This window comes from Anser brachyrhynchus, assembly GCF_964034855.1.
Source record: "Anser brachyrhynchus genome assembly, chromosome: 4".
Classification (NCBI taxonomy): domain Eukaryota; kingdom Metazoa; phylum Chordata; class Aves; order Anseriformes; family Anatidae; genus Anser; species Anser brachyrhynchus.
In genome coordinates, this window is record NC_137698.1 from 65625816 (window position 1) to 65650401 (window position 24586).

Here is a 24586-nt window from a genome sequence, read left to right on the forward strand (position 1 = left end):
GCAGGGCTGCAAAATGAGCACGCTGGCTGCCTGGGGGTTAGAGGAGGCAGGCAGGCAGCGCAGTGAATATGAATCACTTTATTTATTTATTTATTTTTAAACAGAAGAGATCATAAGACGTCCTCTTCGCTGGGGCTGAAAAGCTCTGCAATATGCATTTACCTTGAAGTGACGCGAGCGTCCATTCCACTATCATTTATTTTAATTCCCCCCCCCCCCATTTGTAGGGAGGAAAATACATTTTTACCATCCTGTAAAGCACCTTTGTCCTCTCCCTGCGTGTACTAGGGGAGAAGGAGGCAAGGAAAAAAAAAAAAAGAAGAAGGCAAGGAAAAGAAAAAAGGAGACAGCTTAAGGACAAAGCCAACCGACCTGTGACAGAAAAAATAAATAAATAAATAAATAAGGCAGCGCAGCCGGAGGGAAAGGGGCCGGACCGTCTCCGCCTCAGGGCCCGTGGCCGCCGTGAGGCGCAGGGCGGCGGCGCCCCTTGTCCCCTTCATCCCCATCTCCCCCCTTGTGCCCTTCATCCTCATCTCCTCCCTCGTCCCCTTCACCCCTATCTTCCCCCTCGTCCCCTTCGTCCCCGTCTCCCCCACCGTCCCCGTCGCCCCCCTCGCCGCCCGCGGCCACCGCCCCGCACCGCGCGGCTCCGCCAGGGGAGGAGCGCTGAGGGCGGCGCGTTTCGGTCCCGTCCCGTCCCCCCGCCGCCTCCTCCTCCTCCTCCTCCGCCTCGTCCTCCACCTGCTGCCGCTGCGCCAGTTGCCGGCTGGGGGGAGCCGCCTCACACCCCGCGGGGCCCCTTTGTGCTGCTCCGGAGCTGCCCCGGCTGCGCCAGGGCCCCGCAGCCTCTCTCTCTCGCTCTCTGCCCGCCGAGGGAGAGCCGCCGCCGAGCCGCCCGCTCCGCCATTGCAGCGCGGGGCCGCGGCGGAACGACGCCTCGCCGCCCGCCGAGGAAGGGCCGGCAGCCGCGGCGGTGAGCGGGGCGGACAGCCCGCCCGGCGGCTGTTGGGGGTCCCCTGTCCCCGTCCCTGTCCCTATCCGTCGTGAGGGGAGGCGGGAGGGCAGGGGCCGGGGCCGGGGCCAGCCCCGGAGCCCGCCCGAGCTGAGGGGCGATGCCGCACCGGGGCCGGGCGGGCAGCATCGCTGAGGGCAGGCTGACGTGCGGTGGCGTGTGGGTGCCTTTTTTATTAGTATTTCCTAACGTGTCGAAAGCGTTGGTCGTCGTTTTTACTTCCCAGAACGCCTAATTTATTCAAGCCGCGGCTCAACCCGTAAATATATATACATATTTCTTTTAAATTTTACGTTTTGGGTTCTCCGGGGGCTGTGGAAGGGTCTGGTGCACCCTGACTTTCTGACAAATCGCTCTGGTTTGCGTTTCTGCGTGTGTGTGTGTGCGTGTCTGCTTGCAGAAAATCCTGCTTTCCTGGAAGAATGGTGAAACTGGGGAATAATTTCAGCGAGAAGAGCACAAAGCAGCCCCTTCTGGAGGATGGATTTGACACCATCCCCCTGATCACACCCCTGGATGTCAATCAGCTCCAGTTCCCACCTCCTGACAAGGTACAGTAGGCTTTAGTTTCCACCCTGGAGAATCACACCCAAATCTCGGGCAAACAACAAAAGAATAGGTTACGTGTAACGAGCGGCTTAGAAATGTCAAGAAATACGGGGTGTTTTAGGGAATGTCAGTTCCCTCTGGGGAAAAAAACCTGACAGCGAAGCTAATGAAAATCTAGTAGTGGTGATTTGCATTTATAAAGTAGTGGGAAATGTTAGCAATGAGCATATTTGGATTTCAGAGCTGCTGGATGAAATATACAAACAGGCAAATGCAAGCATCTGTCTGTTGTATTGCCATATCCCTTCTTACCCTGTGTCTTTCTTTTTAATATTTGGGAGGTACTATGCATGCTCTGTGAATGAGGTGAATTTTCTCATTTCAGAAAAAGCCCCCCTAATGGGGGGATAAAGCACTGCTTTGTCTCTCTGCAAGATGTACGTAGGCAGACTGGCCACAGAGAGAACTTCCATATTCCTTTTGTGCCTCAGCAGGAACTTCCTGCCTGCTAGCCTCAGACAACGTGAAGTAACGAAATGAGAACAGGCCACGGAGTTTCTCCTTAGCAACTTACTTGGTCCCAAACCTCCAAACAGAGGTGGTTTAGGTGCTCCATGGCTTCAAGAGGACAGTTTGAGGTGCAGCTTACAGGTTGGAAAGGAAGCATGTATCCTGCATTCCTTATCACATTGTTTGAATATTAGGGATTTAATTTTAAGGATTTAGGAAGATGATGTAGTAGCCCATAAATACATTTTATTAAATGTACTCACAATAAATGTTTCGGTAAGGGTTACTATGGGTGAGACATACAGATATTTTTTCAAATATTTCAGTATCCTGTTTTTCAGTATCATATTTCAGTAGGATATTTAGGTATTTTTCCACATATATCTGGTAAAGAAGCTTTGTGGCCTTTGAAAAATACAAAATTTAACTGGAAAATAGTAATATCTTCATGCCGATTTTTATTTTTTGGCAATTCTACTTCTAGGTAAACTGGTAGGTATACGTTCCTTATAGCTCAAAAAAACCCACATAATCTTATATTGCGGTAAAGCACTTCAGCTTTTTTAATATGTCTTGGTAGAGTATAGCTTGTAGGCAGTACTAACAAATCTGTGACCTCAATTTTAATTCCTATCAACATCATTGTGTTGTGTGTGGTGATGACCAGTTGGCAGGCATAAACACAATAAGCCATAACAGCTGTTACAGAGCCTTAGGGCCCATTTTCTGTCCTTGGTTACATGGGTGTAAATCTTGTAACTGAGGACAAAATTGCACCCTAAGGCTTTAAAACAAGTTAAGTCTTACTGTGTCTGATACGCCTGCCAACTGGTGACTGGATATAACCGATTACTGAGACCAACATCCAGAGGAATTTGTTACGTTACTGCACCGTTAAGCAGAAATCTGAGTTAGGGAGCTGTGTGATAATAGGTTTAACCTGAGCGGAGCCTCTGTGGCAAACCTGGGAGGTTCTGTGCCAGCCTGGATGCATCTACTAGAACCGTGCAGGACTCCTCTCACGGTTACAAGGTTTGCCTTGAACAAAAGCAAACATGCACCTGGGCTTGGAACTTACATAAAGGAATATTTGGTTGGCTCTTCTGCACTTTCAACTGTCTATTGGTATGGTAGCTTTCCTTTCCTTTTGCAAACACTGAGGAAAAAAATACATGTTGATTCGTCCTACTGGCTTCCTTCTGTGGCTGTGGTTATTCATGTAAATGTGTCTTCACTGGTTGCTACAGACACAAAGGGAGTAGTAGAGCAACTGATGTGAAAAACAGCAAAAGTATTAAGTCAAGATTGACACATGGATCAAATTCTGAAGTATGAAGGTGCTCATATATAATGAACAGGAGTACATACTTCACGTATCTGTGCTTATTACTCACTTACAAGACTCCAGCATGGCAGCGAAGCATAACTTCTTGAATAATAGTGACTGTAGCGACGAGAATTTGATGGTTTTGACAGCTTCTAAATTAAATGGGTGAACTGATTTAAATTCATATTTAGGTATGTTAAACAAAAGAAGACATTATATAACCAAGCAGATAGAACTCTGTGTTCAGTGTCAGCTGGATGTGATTTGAATTGCCTGAGATTATGCAACATAAAGGGGGAAGAAAAGAAGTGTAATGTTAAAAGGACATTTCAGATGGTTTACTTCCATGATGCTGTTGGGCAGTTGCAAAGTTACATAGTTATAAGTATCTTATAGCTGAGAATAGTTTTAGAAACTATTTTTCCTATGTCCCACACATATCTACATATCACGTAAGTACTGCTGTAAAAGAATTCAGTAAGCTTTGTGGTACTGAGTCTAGCTACAGTTACTCATTCTAGATGCCATTTCAGGGAAGTGAGGAGAGGAGAACCCAAAGCTTTAATTTCGGTACCTGGCTACCTGTTAAGTGTTACAATCTTAACAGCAGAAGGTTGTAGTTTCCTCTGATACCATGGGCTGCTCTAAAGATAGCGTCTGATTCTAAAAATCTGAAAGGGTCTCGATATTTATTCTTTGGAACAACAGAGATAATTGACCAAATCTTAATAGTACTGTCAGTATGATAAACTGCACCCTATTTCATGTGTGATACTTTGAAAAAAGATCCTGAGAAATTGTAGAAGACAAAAATGAGGCAAATAGGTTAGGTTTGTAAAAATCCTGTACAATTAGAATGCCTAGGAGAGTACTAGAGACATGACTGACGTAATGAATATTTTAGGAATACAGGTAAGATGCTAAATTGTGTAGCTTGGGGCAATAGCTCGTAGCAAGGAATAAACTGAAATTAGAGAGCCTTGGGTGTATCAGGAAATCTCATTATCACATAAGGGTTTGTGTGCATCTTGCTGCTAATAACTCAAAAGTTACCTGAGATGTTAAAAATCACAGTGTGAAGAGCTTTTGTCTGGCACATACTGAGTTGCAGCTAGATGGGTCATCTCACCTTCAAACTGAAAATCCTGCCATCAGAGAACATGGCTAAAGAGCATGCCTCTCCAGAAGCAAATGGAGGTGGCTGTTTTCAGACTATACAAAGTGGGGAGTTTCACGATTTGGGTTTGAGCTAAGTAGATGCTTAAAAACTTAATCTTCCATAGAAGAATTAAAACTTAAATCTTCCATAGAAGAATTACACAAAATGGGGCAAGGGGAACAACAACAAAAATATTGTGCTAGATGTGCTTGTAAGCAGGTAAAAGAAGAATATTGAGTAAATAAGGTTCCTGTGATGAACCTTATTCTGGTGATGTGCTAGTAAGGTACTGTCTACATGGCTTTTTGATTTTTGATTTTATTTTTTATTTTCAAAGGTTGTGGTCAAAACGAAAACAGAATATGAACCTGATCGCAAGAAGGGAAAATTCCGTACTCCTAAAATAGCTGAGTTCACAATCAGCATCACTGAAGGGGTTTCAGAAAGATTTAAGGTAAGCAGTGCAATCTGAAGATGGTGGTGACTCAGTTTTGCTCCGAGATATGCTTAAAATCAATCGCTGATTGTAGCTGAGACTGGCTGGCTGTAACAGAGCAACCGTTAAGGGTAGAGCTGGAAATGAGAAAAGGAAATTCAGTGTTAAAATAGTTCAGTGTTTAGTGATTAGAAGCAAAAGCAAACCCTGCAGCACTATTGGTTCTAATCCCTCACTGGCAGACGCATTCAGAAGGCAATTCTCTCACAGGAAGCATTTCAGGACTTGGCTGGTGTGTGGCTGCACGCAGGTACCTCTCGTGGCATGGGCAGTCCCTGTTAGTGTCGAAGGGCAAGAACCACTAGAGTATATGTTTTCTTTTTGGCTTATTATTTTTCTCTGTAGCCAAACCATTCTCTTAAAAGCACTGTCATAGTTCATTATGTATTTTTTTATAGCTAAATGCATGACTTGGCACCTTAAGGACGTACACCAGAGCTCTTTTCTTGGTCCAATTGTATCATACAGCCTGGTGACGACTTACTGGAGGATGGCAGATCAGCAGGAATCTGACTCACATTTACTCGTTAGTGTCCACACCCTTATTACTCCCCTGAGTAGTCCCAGAGGAAAGCTGAGAGCTTAACTGATGTAAGGATTGAATTACCTATCCCCCTTCTCACTGGAGGGCAGGTTTTCTTGTGCTGTACAAGTAAAGCAAAGCAGGAAAGAGCACTTCAGCTCCTGCTTTCCTATCAGTTCCCTTAAAGAAGAAGACTAGTTTTCTAGTCCTGTTAACCTAGCATCTTACCCAAGGATGCCAAAGCATTTTTAAACAGCAGGCAACCACGCTGTTCGGTGCCCAGGTACAAATACGTTTGGAAAGCCTTAAGTTTAGTCTGAGGAACAATGCAGGGTTTCAGTAAAGGTGTCTATTTCCCTTGCTATTGCATTCATGTAACATCCCTTTGTGTCATGGGAGTTTTAGGGCATACCCAAAGATTCCAGTTCTGTAATTTGAAGCACAAAGCACAGAATTTGAAGAATAAAACACAGGAACTGTGCCTGACCAGTGGTTCTGAACCTGTCCAGGCCCAAGCCTTCCTTCAGAAGTATCTACAGCTCTCCCTGGAATCAAGTGCACTAAACAAACGGGCAAAGTGAAGGCTCAAGGAGGCATTAGGAGCTTTAGGCTACATTTGCAATGGAATTTTGCAGTGTTGCTGGAACAAACCTTTAAGCTCAGGTCACCTGGTAGGGTCTTCAGCCATACAGAGAAGCAGGAAGGTTCCCAGTGAGCTGTGTGAGGGGACAAGAAACCAGTTCTTCTGTTACCTGATTTGGAGCAAGGACATCCCATCCCTCAGGGAAAATGCTACATTTTGACTGATGTTCACTCTTTCTCCTCCTGACACCGTAGTGCTGCTCCTTGAAAGTAATCCCTGTCCTCTCAGGTGAGGGTGATGCATGCCGTGTTGTTGGCTAAGGTGCAGGTGGACAGCGCAGAACAATTAAGACACGTTTGGCTGTCTTGTGTGTGTCTTGTTCAGACTGAAGTGATCTGAAAATGCCTACTACTTTGTAGGAGTAAAGAGGGAAATGTGTTTAGCTTGAGCGTCCTGCTAGGACCTTGGTTCCAAGCAACTGAGCAGAACCACTACCTGGAGAGTTGTGCGCTTAGCCACTAGCTGTAGGGTCTAAGGGATTTCATTTCTGGAGCATTAAATTGTAGATAAGGAAGGGTTTTGAATACCTTAGTTGCATCTAAATGTTTTACACGTCTCTCTGTAGATCTGAGTTCTTTCTGTCTTTTTTGGGACTGTTGAACAAGAAAGACCTCAGTGAACATCAAATAAATAGCTTGTCATGCTGTTAGGTAGTCTTTTCTAATTTGTATAGCTGAGCAGTCAGAAGCCTGAGCTTTTTTATGTTGCATTTTTATATACCTTTGGATGGCGTGCTTAAAGTAAAATGTCTTTTAGATATTACTTTATGATGATCACTCTGGGATTAATCTCATACTACAGGGTTGCTAGGTTTTGCTGCTAGGTAACTACTGCATCAGAGAGAGGTTTCAGGAAGATTTGGTATCTCTTGGGAATTGCAGGATGATTCACACTGTGGCTGTAAGTCGGCTTTTAAAGGAGGGTGTGGGGGTTGATCAATTAGGAAAATTGTGGTTCAGGTAGTCGAAAACAAGAGTTTCATGCAGCACATTCAGAACCTAAAAATGTCCGTTAATCTCTGTATAAAAGTTGAAGGACTGAATTATGCTGCTTGCCTCATTTTAAAGAAGACTGACTGGTTCTCCAGCAGGGCTGAGTGTCATGTTCACCACTCCCAGTAGTAAATATTTCATGAATAATTGATGACGTGCCATAAATATGGAGATGAAAAGTACTGATTGTGTGAGGTTTTCTCCTGGGTCCTTATTAATTGTGAGCCATCATGTTAACTGCTGCTGTTGATTCTGAGAGAGCAAAAGGATATTTGTTTGAAAATTAAATATTTGCTATAATTATGAAATGCATTATTTAACTGGTGAGACGCTGACTTTGGCTTGTGTTCATGAAAAAAGCTTCAGATGCTGTTTTAATGACTTCAGTACTGTACATCACTCATGCATAAGTTTGCTACAAGACACAGCCCAAATCTTGTGCTAAAAATAAAAGCAGTCAGTCATATTTACTAATATTTCACATGTGTATTCCAAGATGTAGTCCTTAAGTAAGGACAAAGCAGATTGCATTTTTGGGATTCAGCAGTGCAGAACATCTAATGCTGTGCTTCTCGAGAAATTATATATTGTAACAAATGAAGCCACTCCAGCGTGTGCATATGTCATGTAGATCATTTGGTGTTTTAGCAGCCGGGTGAATATGCAATTACAAAATGTATTTTCTGCATTCAATCCACATTACCGCAGTTATTACAACAGAGCTGAGAATGTTTACAAAGAAAACTGCAAGTATAATTTTCCTGCTTGAAGTCACGTCCTGAATTCAAATCAGGATCTGTCATGAGATTGTGAATCTCCTGATTCTGAGAATCCTGTTGCTGTAATTTAGCTTTATGGCAGTAACCACTCCAAGGAAGATGGGACTTTCACCGGGGATTTTATTTTTCATCGAGAAATAAAAGCCTGTCTTTTGTTCCTTGAGCAGCGTAGAGTGATGTGGGGAGCTGGCCCTTCACATCTGGAAAGCCACTTTGAATGAGGCAGATTTTTCTCTCCTCGAGATTGTCTGCTATACAGCACAGAACAACATGGCTGGAAGTGTCATTTCAAAGGAGTCTTATGAATCAGCATGTAGGAGGAAGCAGGAGAAAATTGATGGTATCAGTTAGCCAAAGCCAAACCTTTGCCTCCAGTGATGGAGCCGTGTTTTTACAAACTCCACTTGTTTTTTTTAGTGAGATGTCTGTTCTGGCTCCCGTCGTTGAGAGTTGACAATTGACAGTTGTGCACAAGCACACCAATTTCAAAAATTGTCCAGTCTATCAAAGAATGAGATTTTTTTCTTTTCTGTCTTTGGGGAAACCTCAATAAAGAACATTCAGAAGTATTTTGAAAGCAAACCTTTCTGTTTCCCAATAAATTTCAAGCCCTTAAATAAACCCAGGCTGTGGTTTGCCTTAAGCCATTTGGTTCTGTACAAAGGCAAATCAATTCTTCAGACTCTATCCTTGACATCTGTACATACATCTAACTGCAGAGCCTGGAGCTTTTTTCTGTGGTAAGACCATATGGTGCAAGCCACGTACTATCAAGTAGCAAGCACAAGGTTATGGAAGAGGAATCGAGACTTCTCACAGTTTTACCTGCTTATTTTAAGATAGAAAAAATGTATTAGAAAAAGTTTTCCATGATTGATCTGTCTTGAAGGGACATCTTTTCAAACACGTTTCTGCCTCAAGACTTTTTTACCTGCTGTTTTTCGTAATACAGATGATTCTTACTGCAAAACTGACTGGAGGCGTGGAAAATACTCCTTGTTGGTTTCTGTGGCTCTGCTTCCACTTAAAACTCTGCTAAATGCCTGAGATGTCAGCCGATTCCCGTGCAGGATAGCACTTCCCCAAGTAATTCTTGGTCTGTCACCTAGTGCTGGAAGGATGACAGGTGCTTGCTGCCATGTGTAGTTCTCTTTTCTTCAGCAGAACTACTCACACGATTAAAGAGTTGCTCACCGCTACAAGAGTTTGGCAGGCTCTGAATTTTTCCTTTTATTGCTTAAAGCAAGACAAATAAAGGAGGTTCTTCTTTCAGTGTAACTGCTGGTTTAAAACTATGGATGTAAATGCAGTGTATAGCAACTGTCTTTATTCCATTTCATTTTACTTCTGATAACTCCCTGATATAACATTGACAATCCTTCTGCTAAATTTTGGCTAAAAGGAATTTTTTGTATGGTCAGAGCTGGCAGATTTGAGTAAAGTGGATAATTCCTAGCAGCAGCTCCCCTGCTCTGAGTCAGGTGTCTTGTGCCATAATATCCCATTAGAAATCCTTTTCTTGGAGCAGAGCCTGGTGGCAGGGACACTGGTGACAGAAGATGCTTTGGGTCTCTCTGGATGCAACATTTACATCACAGAAAGGGCGTGTGATATTTTCTAGCCTTTCTCTTGGCCTCACTAATCCCTTCCAGGTTTGTATGGGAAGGTAACGGGATTCTCACGTCAGGGACACAGGATGTCTTGGACTGCTTCCTCAGCTCTTTTGGTAGCAAACAGATCCGTGGTGCCTGTGTGATGGAAGATGATGGGAACGCTGCCATGAGCAGTTGTGTTCAGCCACGATGCTGCTTAGGCTCAGGAGGCCACTGCCTTGTTAATCTGGTTTTGTCTAACAGTATCTCCCTCAGGTTTCATTAATCAACTCCCTTGCAGGCTGGCTCTGTTGCCTTGTGCTGTTGCTGTTAAGAAGCACTGGGTCTGTAGTTTCTTTTCAGTTTTCCCTTCATGAATCCGTCTGCCTTTCGTGCTGCTATTCTCAGTCACCTCCAGGTAAGCATCCGAGCCAGTTCTCTCTTCCTCTTTGCCTGTTTGAGAAGGAGTCTTTTGACTTCTCCTTTTTCTGTTCCAGTCTATCCCAAGGCTGTCATCCTCTTTGAGATAGATAGATCCCAGTCATACAGCTAACCATGACAGGTTATATTAGAAACACCCTTCTGCAGTGAGGCATCTGGCTGCCTTTCGTGTCACCAGTTGTGCTGTAGGTGAACGTATATCCCCATAACAAGTATGGGAAGCCATACCGTTTTCTTCAAACTGAATATTCTTTATTCCTTACACACATTGTTTCAAACACATCTTTTCAAATAAACTTCGAGGGACAGGCCCAGGTAACAGCAAAGAAAATCATTTTGGAAAAGCAAGAGTGTAAGGGGAAGCGGAGAGCTGGTGTTGGTGTTCTCTGACGTGCTGGTAGAGGGCATTGTGTGGCAGGAGATGCAGGGTTTTAGTGGAGAGAGGTGAAATGGAGGTCACGGCCATTTGCAGGGAAGTCAATGTGATGTTTTACGAATTTTAGTCTGTGGTATGTAGCCAGACGCAATCTATTGTAATTACAGTCTGCTTACCTAAAATTCTCTTGTAGTTTAAATTGGATAGCAATGATCTTAATTTCCTGTCCTAAATGGTTGCGCAGAGTTGCTGTATTTCATCTTAGGGGGCTCTGTGTTTCACTGGTGAGCAAAACATGAATGTTTGTAAATCACTTGATACGAAGAGTGCTCTATAAATGTGCGTCTTCGCTCTTTTTGTTTGCTGCTAACACTAAGGATGTACCTAGCACTTTACAGACAAATGAGAAATGAAAGCTGTGTTCCCAAGCGGCTCCAAGTGAAATAGGTAAGGCGTAGATGTAGAATAGAGCTGAGATGTGACCAAGTGCTGGCGACTGAGCAGTGGAAGTCACTGCATGTGTTGTTAGTGCCACTTCCCATAATAACAGGAATGCTCCTAGGCTCCTTTCTGACAGGTGTGTGATGGAAGGAAAAGCGTGAAGGCAGGCAGTGCAGACAAGTGCGGAAAGAGTGGGTTCATGCAAGAATTTCTGCCAAGAAGGGGTTGTGTGAAGAGAAGTGTGGAGGTTAGGGCACGGGATAAAAAGATGGCACCAAGGCTTTAGTGGGATACAGGCAGAGCAAAAGGAGATGAGGCTAAGAGGGGCAACACAGGCAGAACTGTACATGCCTTGAAACATGTCTTGTAATGTGTTCAGGGAGGATGGGAGCCAGGAAGGGGTCTGAGGCAAAGCAGGCACAATTGGTGCAGTTGATGCATTTTGCTGTAACATTCTGGCTTGATTATAAAGGGAGCCCAATAAATGCTAGCAAAGGGAGGGAGGAGACTGCAGCAGCCAAGCAGAGATGAAAATACAGCTTGCAGTTTTACGCAGCTGCAGCAGAGCAGGATGCACTGATTGGGAAGATTTAGCAGATCTTGATGGTAAGGCCTTATCACAGGCTGTTTGCGTGTAAGCATAGTTGTCAGCTCTGGTGAGTTTCATTTGTTCAGCTAAATGCTCACAGAGTCTGAAGGTAGCATGTAGTTTTTTGTGGTTTTGTTTGTTGTTTTTTTTTTTTGCTGTGGGTACACTTAGTTCATTCATTAGTCATCGCTCATTTCGATTACTGTAATGGCTTCTGGCTAGACATTGTCCTTCTTCTGCTCTTCACTTGCAATCTATTCAAAAAGCTGCCACATACATAATATCTTGTCATCTTTTGTGTTCACTTAGTTCTGCTGCCAGTTCCCCTTAAAACTAACCTTAAAGGACACTCCTGGAATGAAAGCAAACCCACACTTCGGGTTCCTAGTTCAAAGAAGCAGTTGTTTGTGCTAGCTTCTAGCTGTTTCTTAAAAACTATTCTTAAAGCCTGTCATCCGTGTGGCGTGACAGACGCCTTGGTGTTCTGCTGGATCTACGTGGTAGTGAATGATCAGAGTAATTGAAAGCCTGCTGCTCCCACTGTACGAGGTCCTGCAGGCAGCCAGCTGCATGCCACAAGGAGAAGAGATTCAGGGATTCCCTGTAGGAAAAGGAGTGGTGCCTGCACACGGATTGCATCCTCTACCTCGACTGGAAGGTGAGGGCAAGCTGCTGCTAGTGCCCCTGCAGGAAGAAGAAGGTAAGTTGGCCTTAGGTTGTAGCGAGTATGCACTTTTTCTGTGGAAGAAGGCAATAAGATGTTGGCTTTGGCCAAGCGTGTGGTTTACAGAGCAGCTTGTCGTCTTCTCTCTTTGCGTGCCTTGACTTTTGAAGGGCAGCTGGGAGGAGAGGGCTCAGAAGGTGAGGCAGGGAGGGAGGTACTGACAGGGCAAAGAGGCTGACTGGCTGAGGGTCAGGAGTGAAGCTGGGCATCTGACATCTAAGGACCATCAGTGGTGGGTTATGAGAGGGAAGGAATATGGCTGTTAGAAGGACGAGGATTTTCAGCTTATAAGAAAGAAGCAAAGTGGATAACCAGGTGATTGGGATCACCTTGGAATCCAGGGATGGATCTCTTTCCATCTGTCACTTGCACGTGCAGCTGTCTTTTACCTAAATACAAGTGACTTGTATCCTGAAGGATGGTTGGAGAGGAGAGCTTCTCTTCTGCTAGGAAGGAGACAAGAGCTTACTTGATTAAGGATTTGCAAATGGAGTGTGATTGCAAATTATTGGAGATAATGAGAGTAAAAATTTACATGCTAATACCAAAATTAATAACGTTAGGAAGTACAGTATGTGAAAGGGAGAGGTTCTGGGAGAGTTATGAAGCAGGAGCCCTTAGAGCTCTTTCCAGGGGCTTGCTGTGTGGCCGTGGAAGATGCGTGGTGGACCTGACTCGTGCAGGCAGTGAGCACCCAGGCCCAGGTAGGTCCCTGGAGCAGGCAAAGGCTCGAGCCAGCCCTGAGGCTGCGGCTCTGGAACTGCCAGAATCCCCCAGCCTGCTCAGTGCTGGCCTTTTGGCCTCCTGCAGAAAACTTACTGACCTTCCCAAACATCTCCAGAGCCTTGGAGATTGTGCGATGATTGCGGGATTATAAATATGTTTAGATTGTCCAATATTTGATCTGAACTACAAAACAGCTTGTTAGCTTTGTGGTATGTTCCCAAGGCCTCATCTGTATGCCAGAATGGTTACCGCTGGGGAAAAATGTTAGGATTTTACTCTTTCCTGCTAAAAGGATGGGCAGGGAATGTGATTGAAATGCTTTGAGATTTGAGACTACTTTTCAAATTGTTTTGAACTGTTTATTCCTGTCTGAGGAGGAGCTGAACGTGAGCTGAACCAACCCATAGCGTAGCGGTTGTCCTGCTTGCTCTGTCCCATGTCCCAGACCTCTTCTCTTAGAGCAGACGTTCTTGAAGGCTTTGTAGAATATATCCTGAAGGGCATGGAAACCTCTGCAATAATCCCAGCTGGATTTTGTTTTCTCTCCCCACTTTCTAGAATCTCTTTTCCCTCTCTATCTTATTTTCTAAGGGAAAGAGCAGTGACCATCAGAGCAAATTGGACAGAGTTAGAGCCAGCGGATTGTAGGGGTGGAAGGTGAGTGACCCCAAACCTGGGGACTGGGCCATGAGGGTTCTGTAGAGCTGTTTGTCTGGGTAAGGATTGCTCCCTCCTTTGTGGTTCCTCATCTCCCCGTGCTGCCCAGCTGGGAAAAAGAAAGCCGTGGGCCCATGGCCCTTTGTGGAAACTGCCAGCTCAGGGGACAAAGGTCAGATTTTCTAGAGCTTGGAGTGCAAGGAGGATTCTTGGGGGAGAACAGAGGATAAGGCTTATTACAGCTGTGGGGAGGGAAAGACTGGAAGATGGGATGCAAAGTTTGGGCCAAGCCAGAGGGGTAAAGGACCGTGTATGTATCTGTGGGTGGGGTGGCTGGGGATACGCAGGAAGGAACTCAAGCAACTGGAGAAGAAAAAAGGGAAAGGCCTTAGCAGAAACACCCGAGACAGGCCAAGGTAGGACACGGCTTGGCTGGGCTGGGAGGTGTGAGGAGGAGAGGTGGTTGTTACTGACCTGGGCCACAGAAGATAACCAGAAGGGAAAATGCCCTTCCTTTGCATTCATCGGTGCCATCCTGAGACATGGGACACGTGAGCTGAAAATACGAGATTGGCAAGGCAGAGCTATCCATCCATGCTAACCTTTGTGTATGCAAACGAGTAACAAACCTGAGGAAGAGTAATTGGATTTGAAAATTGATGTCAATGTGAGGTTTTCAGAGGGTGATTAAGAATACGATTTCTTATTTTTTTTTTTTCCAACCCAGTGACTGTTCTGGGAAGCTGAAGGTGTTACTCTGAACCAGAAAGGTCCTTTGCTCTGATTTACATTTCTTCTGCTAATTTTCTTTTTGATCTGCAGTTCTCCCTGCTCCCTCCTCTGGTCATCTTTTTTTTTTTTATTATTATTTTTTCTTATTTTTTCTCTATCAAGAATCCTTAGCTTCAGCAGCTCACTGCACTCCCCAGCCTTGTTCGAGCCAGGAAATTTAGCACTCGCTGTTGTGTGTCCATCGTGAAGTTAGCTTCCTAAGTCTCTAGAAGTTCATCTAAGTCCTTCAGCATCCCGGTCTTCTGCCACACACAGTTTGCAGTGTTGCAAATCCTATTAGTTCTGGGCTTTATCATAACGGGAGCGTGTGCTTGGTTGGTTTATTTCTCTGAGAGGCAAAGCTACATTTTTTTTTGGTTGCTTTCTGAAGTACCAGATTATTCTTGTTTGTGTGATCGACCCAAATGTCCCTACGTTTTCTTTTTAGGAGGTAGATGTAGCTGGTTTGCTTGTATTTCCTTAAAATTTAGATCATACTATATGCTGTTTTAATTGATTAATCATTAACTTTAAAAGTTTATTACTTTCTTATGCTGCAGGACATGCTGGCTTCTCTCTAACTTTCAAAAAAAAAAAAAAAAAAGCTCAACCACTCTCTTACTATTCTCCTCTTCCTGTAATCTCCAGGAGCTACTCATTTATGTGTCATTAGAAGGTTTAGAATAGTAAAAACCTGGGACATTCCCCCAGAGTTTAATCCTGGGAAAGATTAGCTTCATAGTGACACTGATTTCAGATTTAATTTAAGGCATTTCATATTTTTGCTCCAACACAGATTCGGGACCAGGGAGGCGCTTAGAGAGACAGTGAAAGTCAGTGCCATGCAACGCAGACTGTGATGTGTAGATTCGTAGGCTTCTCTGTGAGTGCTGTGAAACAGAAACTTCTATAGCAGGTGCAACAGACTCTTCTCCTAACAAGAGGGGGCAGCCACTGCTTTCTCCTTGCCCTGCTGGAGTCACCTTTGGATCATTTGGATGACACCTGTGCTACCTTACTGTCATCTGACTCTATTCTTGGACAGGTACAGGGGAAACCAACACGCTCATCAGCTGACATAAACTAGGTTTACACTTACATCATCCAAATCCTGAAAAAGCAGCAGACACAAGCCACCACCTCAATATGTCCTTCTGGCCTCACGTGTACGCAGAAAAGAGAAGCAGCCCAAAAAGCCTTGCAGTATAGAGGCAATGGGGCACTGACCATACCATCGGCTTTTTTCAGGGAGAAGCAGGAGGTAGAAGCACACGTGTGTTATTTCTCAGTTTTCCCTCAATAATTAAGTAGCTGTTTTTATTCTCTGCTTGATTTTACTGCAAAGTGCACTCATCGCTAGCTTCTGCTGCCTGCGGTAACGAACAGCGATACGATGAGCAATGCATTACTAACGTGAGCATGTTTTGTTCTTCTTTGCAGGTAACTGTGCTGGTCCTTTTCGCCCTTGCGTTCTTAACATGTGTTGTATTTCTGGTAGTCTACAAGGTTTACAAGTATGATCATACCTGTCCAGAAGGATTCGTTTTCAAGGTAAGTGGTGTACGCACTACAGAAAAACAGGAGAGTGTGTGATGTTCCCTGTGCTGTTTTCTGCATAGCCTCCATTAAGTCATCCTGTGTTGTACAGAAATCTGTGGTTGTTTTCAGAGGTTAGTGTGCTTTTAGCTATGTTGCTTTCTGCTTAATTTATAATGGAGATTGTGACCATCACACAGTTTTCACATTCTTGGTATTTTTGCTAATGCTCTAAACCTTGAAAATGCATCAACAGTGCCAACACCGGTATCCTGCAGACCTCCTTTATCTGCAGCTGTTTGAGCAAAGCACTCATTTATCGGGTCATACGCCATTTATTGGTGTTGTGTGTTCCTCCAAATTCATTTGTCATAAGAAAGAAGAGAATGATAAATCTAAAAACCTGGAGAAAAAAAACAGACACTGGAATATGTCAAAGACAGGTTGAAGTGATGGTCTCATTAAGAGTAGCAGAGTTACCTTAGGGTTATTTTTATAGAAAGAACTTCTTGTTCTAGAACAGTGACCTCCCAGCCCTACTGCCACAGGCCAAAAGTGGTGCCAAAAAAGGGAAAACACATTTATTGGAAAAAAATACCTGTACTAACTGAAAGGGAGGCAGAGGCTCACTTAATTCTTACAAGATGGCAGTGCTGGCTCTTCAGCTCTGACCTGGGCTGGAAGTCAGAAAGGTAGTATTGATTTCTCTCAGCTGTAAATTTAGCAGGGTTGAACGTGGCTGTAATTAGTTAAGAAAAGCAGCAGTGATGATGGCATTCTTCCCTCTAATTTTTTTAAGGCTATTTAGTCTCCTAATGAATAAGAAGGGGACCTAATAGGATTTTCAAAATGACGTAAGAAAGAATGGCTGCTTCAGTGCTCCTGCCAGTCCTGTTCAGGACTTTTGATTCTGTCACTTCAGGCACATAAATATTTTAGAAGAATATAGTCCAAAGGTATAATCAGTGGGTGCTGTACTAGGTTAACTTAACTCCAACCATTTGTTTTCCCCTTGGTTCAAGGGCAAAAGATGCGGTGGTTAGAACAGCTGGCTGTAGCTCAGGAGATACAGCTCTTCGTTCTGCCAGTTTTCTTTCTGTGCTGTCTCAGACAAGTTCTGAAACCTCTCTATGCCCATGTCTCGAGGGGTGCTAGCCTTTTTTTCTAAGCTTTCTCTTGGCTTTTAGCAATTCGGAACATGGACTGTGTGTTCCTACAGAGCCTACTCTGATGTGATCCTTACTCGATGGGAATGGCCAGCTGTGTGCTCCTGTCATAATTCTAGTAACGGTCTGCTTCTTCTGCGTCCTTTCATACCATGCCATCCCTTCCTTCGAATTGCAGTGTTCTGGCTTCTTACCTGTTCTTTCCAGTGTCACAAGCACGTAAGAGGAGAACAGTTTCTGACCTGTATTTCAGTTGCACAGTGTGTGAAAAGAATCTGATTGGGTTTCTCTTCTTAGGACCCTGTGTTTGAAACGTGTTAGGCAGAGCATCTCATGCCTGATGCTTTGATTTTTGGGAGCAGCACATACACAGGGCTGCGTTGCTATTGCTCTTCCAGTGCTGGGATTTGTAGAGGCTGTTTCCTAGGTGCTTGATGGCATAATGCCAGAAGGCACAGCATCTTTGGTCATCTTAAGTTTTCTTTACAGGATAGCCATGTTACCAAATGGCACGAGGCCTGGAGCTAGCAATGCAGACAGAAATTTATACTTGTTGCTTGTCCATCATCTTTTTTGGGAGAGTCTATAACATATCATGGCATAGCTTGGCACAGATGTCCTAAGAGAGATGAAGGAGAAGTCTCTGCCAGTTGTGTTCACCTTGTGACCAGTCTCTCTGTGGACTGGCTTTGTGCTTCAGGTGAACTCAGCAATATTCTCTGGCCTGGATGTCACCAGGCTTTTGATGCTGATGTGATTTGCTTGTTAAGGGCAAATGTGTCCTGCCTCAGGAAGCCTGGTGCCATGGGAATCTCTGAATAAAGCCTGAGCGACTGCAGCCCTGAGTCAAATTCGCTCTTCTCTGCTTTGATGCTGTTATACACGGAGCAGTTCCAAAGGCTTCAGTGTTTTCAACCTTTTTGCTGTCCTACACATCCAGAGCTTGAAGGTGTAATTAAAAAGCCGCTCATTTTCCTCTGCATAGCAATCTTAAACAGCCTGAGCTGCAAATTTGTGCTTGCTGAAGCTGACGCAGGCACAGCCCTGTTGTGCAGATCGCTCCTCTGAAGCGCTCCTTGCTGGCTCATGGTGAGACTCACCGCAGCTCGTTTCCTGGAGGAATTTCTCCAGGGCTTCAGTGTGCTCCATACTGCATCTGTTACTCTTCAGCTTCCATTGCCAAGGCACCTGTGTTCTGTCAGACTCATGGACGGTACGAGAAAGTAATTTCCGTATATTAAAGATAACACCATCATCTATTAAGGTTGGGATTTCTGACCCAGCAAAGTTAATAGGACAGAGGATACTATTTTTAAGTGAAGCGTTGGTACCACTGGAGTCTTTGTGTCATGGGAACGAAAGGAGTCATCTTCATAGAGTCATGCACAGACTGGCAACCAGGATTTTCTCTGGCATCAAAGGCCTTAACCCGTAACTAACTTCTGAAATAGAAGGGATATGATAGAAACCAGAGACTGACAACTCATGCTGGAGCATCCTGGTTTCTCCTCGTTGCCTTTCTTACTAGTTCTCTCACTTGGAAGCCAATGAGACAAAACAGCTAGAAATGTTCTGCGTAGGCTGAAGGTTACAGCAAGTGGCACGATGCGAACGGGCACCGCTTCCCACAGCTCAGGAGCTCCGGGTGCTGCCCTGCTTGCCTTGATGAGATGCTGAGCAGAGGGGTTATCCGTGGGCAGTACACAAGGAACAGCAAGTAAAAAGGGAGTTTTTGCTCATCTTTTCCAGAAGCATGAAGTCCTGAGCAAAAATTCAGTCAGGATGGAAACTCTGCTGGGTATTTCTTTAGGCTCTTCTGTCAGCTGTTGTGCACTTGTGACTACAAAAAATAACATTACTGAGTCATTTTGGCCTGTTAAAAAGCTAATTGCTCCTTTAAGCAGTAAAAGATTCTGTGGCATTATTTTAGACTGGCAGTAATCTTGGCTTGTCTTCAGCACTAATAATTATATTGCATTTGCTTGAATTTCCTTGGCAGATTTAATTAGATCAATGGATTGTGTTCCTTCCCCCATTTTAAATATTTAGAACTGTCACTACATCCAGTGACTGGGTGAAATAATCACTACAAAGAGGTCTGTGTCTGAGTGCTTCTTAGTCATTTTAGCACATCAGAAGTCGTGTCAGTTATCCAAGCTTCATCTGGGATAATGCTTCCAGAAGATGGCACGGCTGATGCAGGTGAACACGCATACCAAGCAGCTCAGTTCCAGAGTTGTCCTCTGTGCTCTTCAAACTTCGGTCCCAGACTTGGGACTGACACTTGGATGAGGCTGGTGATTATGGCAGGGAAACCTCTGTGAGTTAAACAGTGCTGCCTGGCCACAAGTCTCCGCCTAGCTGGGGTTAAGCTCTGTCTGCTTTGTAGTGCTAGTTGCAATAAAGCTTTGGGGCAAGATTTGCCCTGGCTGCTCTGTGAAAAAGAAAACAAACCGAACCTAGCTGGATGTGGTAACTTTGCGTGCTGTTGTGTCTGACACACATCTAAGCGTCCATCGCACGAGCAGGTTAGAACTGATGAGCTGCTAACTCCCTGGGAGGACTGCTAGTCTCGTGATAGCAAGTCTTCCTTCAGCAGTCAAATCTGCCCCAAGATCACGTTCATCGGGGCCAAGCAAGTTCATAAGACTACCTGTAGGCCTCTTGTTCTGGCAGGTCTTGCTTTTTTCTTTCATACATTTTGATGCTTTATTCACCCCAACATTTTTAGGAGGCAGAATTTATTTTAAGCCAAGACTGTCTGCCGGATCTTTCCCCCAGCTATTTTGTGCTATATGGTTTAAAACATTGGAAACGGTTGCTAATGGTACACATTTATGCTGCTTTCTCCTCTTTTTTTTTTTTTTTCTGACTAGGGCAAAAGAGTCAATCTCAAAGTAAATGTGTACATGTATGAGATAGCATCTGGTTGTGACAATGTTTTTGTGCTCAGAAATTTCCAATATTAAGTTTTTCTTGCCAAGTTCAGCACTGTTAAAATTGCTGTCCTGCAGTATTAGAAATTTGAGTCTTCATTGGTGGGAGAAGGAAGATCAAACAGCTTGTATCTTTTGAAAAGAGAGGAGAAACGATTAAACTTACTTTTCCTTGAGCTGATATGAGAGCTGCAGGTACTCACACGGTAGATTTTAGAGGGTCAGCTCGGTTGCACAGATGACTCCTGCAGCACTGAGGTATTGGTCAAGACTGCTTGGACTGGCAGAGGTGGCAAAGGACCTGTGGAGAGACCTCTGCCCTTCTGGAGCAAAACCTAGGGGTCAGCAGGACATGTCCCAATCATTTTTTTTCCTTCAGTGCAACTTGCTGCTTCATAGGCTTTTACCACATCATCACAGGAGGTTTGCAAGATGTGCTGTACAGGAACATTCATTTGCTTTTTAAGATGACATCAGAGTTTGGCTCCTACTTGGTATTTAACTAAGTCAGGTATTTAATTTTCGAAAGCTCTGAGCATCTTGCAGTTTCTGCGTAGTGCTCTTAAACTTCTGGGAAACTAAATAATGTAGTCCCACAGCTAATGATAGATTTTAAAAGCCTGATACTGACTGTATCTTTCTGAAAATGAAGAGTGAAGTATTAAAATCATAGACTCATGTGTACATACACATCTGCACATTAATGCGGCTGCCCTCAATGTTTTCCCTTTGTGCATTGCTAGGCTGTAAAATTGGTCATGCCTTGGCGCCACTACATTTGTATTAATTTCTACCCCACAGATTGAAAACACACTACATTAAAGTGCCTGAAACACTGCAATGTGAGAATGCAGGTATCTGTAATTGTAGATCGACCAGGTAGGACTAGGTAGAGAAGAAAAAGGAAGAAAAGAGCTGGAGCAAGAGATTGAGTACTTTTAAAAATTAATTTTGCGCATGCATGTTTCTTAACTGTCAATTATTCTGGAAAACAGACACAGCTTTGTCTTTCTGGCAAATGCAGGTGTAGTCTAAGGATTACAGGGAGGACCATTCTGACTGCAGTACGATGACACTGTAGTAGTAATTGCTGCGTGTTGCACCTTGACTCGCACAAAGTAAAAGCTTGCTTAGACTGGAGGGAAAAGAAAATACCCTGCTATGTTCAGTGTGTGTGAGGTTGTATCTGTAATCTAAGTGATGGATTTTCTTTTCAGAATAATCAATGCATTCCAGCTGGGTTGGAAAACTACTACTCTGAACAAGACTCCAGTGCTCGAGGGAAATTTTACACAGTCATAAACCACTACAATCTGGCCAAACAAACCATCACGCGCTCAGTGTCCCCATGGATGACAGTACTGTCAGAAGAGAAATTATCTGAACAGGAGACTGAAGCCGCTGAGAAATCAGCTTAGTATGATAAGCTAATTATTAACACTATGTCATTTGAAGGTAACTAAGGGACTTTAAGGAACTTTTCATTAAATATAATTATGGATAATTTAGAGGTTACTCATGTTTATGGTGCAATTGCTTCTGTTTGCTGATACTGCTTTGCAAAAACAAAACAAAAACTTGCTGCAGAACATTCATGGGCGTAAAACAAGACGCATATCAGCATTGCTTTAGAGCTTTGACACCGTTTTCAATGTTAAAAAAAAACAACTGTTAGATATGTTCTTGCAGTTTATTGGATACTGACAGATTTCTTCACTGGATTTTCAGGGCTTGGACCTTAAATCATGTGTTCTGTTGTCTGAACTGATACTTTATTTATTAATTTTTTATTGTTAGTCATTTTGCAAACTGAAACACCACAGCCATAACTAGAGTGATCTCTTGTTTAGCTGAGAGCTATATTTAGTATTTAGTTTTGGCTCAAGTAAAAGTGATAATCAGCACTGATACCAAGGGCATAATGTAATGACTTATATGGAGAAAGGAAAAAAAAAAACCTGTCAGGTAGCATTTTTCTTACATTTTCTTTACTGTTATTTATTTGTAAGTGATAATGAAGTTCTCTGCAACAAGGCATGCTCAATGTTTTATTATTGCTGTCAACAGGATTTAACTGCATTTCCACTGTGGCTTTAGCAGCTTGGTAAGGATATGCACTGAAACACAAACTAGATAGACACTATGGAAAAACACAGACAATTCTAGTGATGGATGGTGAGGGTAGTGTAAAAAAGTAAATATATGGTTAAGGATGTTCAAAAGAGAAATGACACCTTTTGATCATACTTAAGAGGTAGAAAGCCTGTTCACAGTAGATGTAGTCCGCTATGTAATTTGTTGGATACAACGGGGGAGTAATATGTCTAAATTTTCTCTTTTATGACATTAACATTTTCCCTTTTTATAAATTAGAGCTTTCAGTTTATGTATGGTTTGCAGTTCAATGCTCTTTAAAACAAAAAGCATCACAAGTGAAACAGTAGCATCTTAAATAACACAACTGGCTGTCTGAAAGCTACATGTGAAACTGAGTGAAGAGTAGAACTGTTTATGTATGGCTTGGGATGGGAAAAGATGTAGAAGATCATAGTATTGTGGATGCACGTTAAAGTTCCATTGTAATTACAAACTTATCTATTCTTTGTGTGAAACCATGTTTTCATTTTTATTATAAATCTTAAATACATTACAAAAGAAGGCATCATTAATTTAACAGACAAGAGCGTGAAGCATCTGGGTAAGCAAGTAACCTTACTTAAATGCAACAACTTCTAGTGGACATGTCAAAAGTTCATTTTCTGTAGAGACCATACAAAACAAAGGAAAACCATCAAGATCTGTAGCAGAACAAACATAGTCAGCTCCACTTCTACTCTTTGCCAGTAGAATTGCATTATCAACCACCTTTTTTTTTAACCAATACAGTAAAAATAACCATTATTTTTTAATTCTATAGATTTGATATGAAGTATGCAAGTAATATCTGTAAAAGAATTTTTATTAAGTCATGGTATGTGGAATGCATAAAAAGCAATAAGTTATGTGCCAAATTTTTCTTCACGTTTCAAAACTACAGGTCACATACTCAGATACTCAAAACTACCATGTTTATATTTTCTAGTAGGCATATGCTTTATTGAATGTAATATGTAACTTTTGACATTTTCACTCTGTGCAGAGTAAAGAATGATACAGCTTGTTGCATATAATGTATAGGTATACACAAGTCAGAAGAGAGACAGCAGAACACATTTATCACCATATTTTTTACAGAGGCCATTCAGATTTTACAAGATAAAAAAGATCTCTTTCCCAAGACTGTCCTACATAGAGATGATTCATGATACATCTTCCTCCCCTTAACTATAGCACAATAAACGGCTTCAATGCACAAGCAAACTGATGAGAAAGAACTAACTGCACTCATTACAGTGAACATTAAAAAAATACCAAGCTGTAGGATGTAGGACACTGATTGCTTTGCAATTAAGTCAAGAGTCAAAAGCAGTTTTTCCCTCTGACTTAACAAGAGGAAGTTTATTGATTCTTAGCCACAGTTGGTTTTGAGACCCCTTTTTTGGATACCAAATTGCTCCCAATTTTAGTACTTTGAAGAGTTTGGCTTTAATATTGTCTGTCCTTTGGCTTTGTTCTGATGTCTCAGAAGCTCTGTTTCACTGCACAATCGGCATTGTTATTATCTCTGCACCCCCAAGTAAAGCTCTTTAGCTTTTTTTTTTTTTTAATTATTATTAAATCATCTTGATCTCTAAAGTAGTTGTCAAGGATTAGAAGTAGAGGTCATACATCTGCAAAATGATCACTGTGTACTGAAGTGGTGTGATTAAATAAAAGCCTGAAACAGTATAGATGCTTTTGCACAACAACAATTTTCTCTTGACCCGTTCTGCGCACTGAGAGCTGGACTTGACCAAGTATCATTGGCATAGGTGACTGACAATAACCACTTTTTATTTACTTTTCTATTTTTACCCCTTTAACTATGCTCCAGCTTGTACCTTTCTTACCAGCTCTTTCAAAGGTTTATGTGTGCAGGATTCAGTGTGGTTTCACATTTGATAAAATGAATGCTATCGTCTCCCTCTGTAGCAATGGACATATGCATGTGCTTATTTGTTGGAAAATATTTCCATCACAGCAGCACAAAAAATGCATAAAATATACAGGTATATCATATACCCCCTTCCATAGGAAAAAAATGTCAAAAGTTTTACAAAGCATGTAGACAATTTTATATTTTTAATTATCATACCAGTCCAGGAAAAGCAAGGAAAATGAACACATCACAAGGAAAAAGAGGATCCATACTCTAAATCCAGCATTGTTTTTGATGGCCTGTGAGGAAAAGATTATCTTGATTACTCTCACCAGTAAAAAGTACAGTACATATTTCAAAAAAAAGACAACCCATGATGACTGTTAGTGGCTTAGGAACAAAGAACAAAGCTGCCATTACTTTCAGGTGAATAAAAGTCAGGTTGGTTATAACACTTCAGATTTCTCACACTATAGCTTCTCACAAAATCTTGAAGTTGGTGATTTAAGAACATAAATCCAGATCCCAGACAATAGAAAAACATCCGAAACGTGAAGAACTACGTCAAAGTGTACATGCTTAAAGGTTAAGTTCCAAAAGTGAAACTGTGATTAATCAGT

At 42.8% G+C, this 24586-nt stretch overlaps 2 protein-coding genes across 2 annotated transcripts in view; one reads left to right on the plus strand and one right to left on the minus strand.

Moving 5' to 3' along the window:
- The first annotated feature begins 698 nt into the window (after window positions 1-698).
- NSG1 (neuronal vesicle trafficking associated 1) lies at window positions 699-22560 on the plus strand. Its single transcript, XM_080591992.1, has 5 exons — window positions 699-976; window positions 1416-1566; window positions 4898-5014; window positions 15751-15861; window positions 21166-22560. Exons 2-5 carry the CDS (start codon window positions 1438-1440, stop codon window positions 21364-21366), a joined length of 558 nt encoding a protein of 185 aa, XP_080448118.1. The 5' UTR covers window positions 699-976; window positions 1416-1437; the 3' UTR covers window positions 21367-22560.
- STX18 (syntaxin 18) overlaps window positions 22550-24586 on the minus strand; it is a 66508-nt gene continuing 64471 nt past the window's right edge. Inside the window, exon 11 of the mRNA XM_080591990.1 lies at window positions 22550-24265. Within this exon, the coding sequence (XP_080448116.1) occupies window positions 24170-24265 (96 nt within the window). The 3' untranslated portion in view covers window positions 22550-24169. The remainder of the gene's footprint in view (window positions 24266-24586) is intronic.

Coding starts and splice junctions, on each gene's coding strand:
- NSG1 (XM_080591992.1), top strand. CDS start 1,438: ATGGTGAAACTGGGGAATAATTTCAGCGAGAAGAGCACAAAGCAGCCC. Junction 1,567..4,897: donor AGTTCCCACCTCCTGACAAG/GTACAGTAGGCT, acceptor TTATTTTCAAAG/GTTGTGGTCAAAACGAAAAC. Junction 5,015..15,750: donor GGGTTTCAGAAAGATTTAAG/GTAAGCAGTGCA, acceptor TCTTCTTTGCAG/GTAACTGTGCTGGTCCTTTT.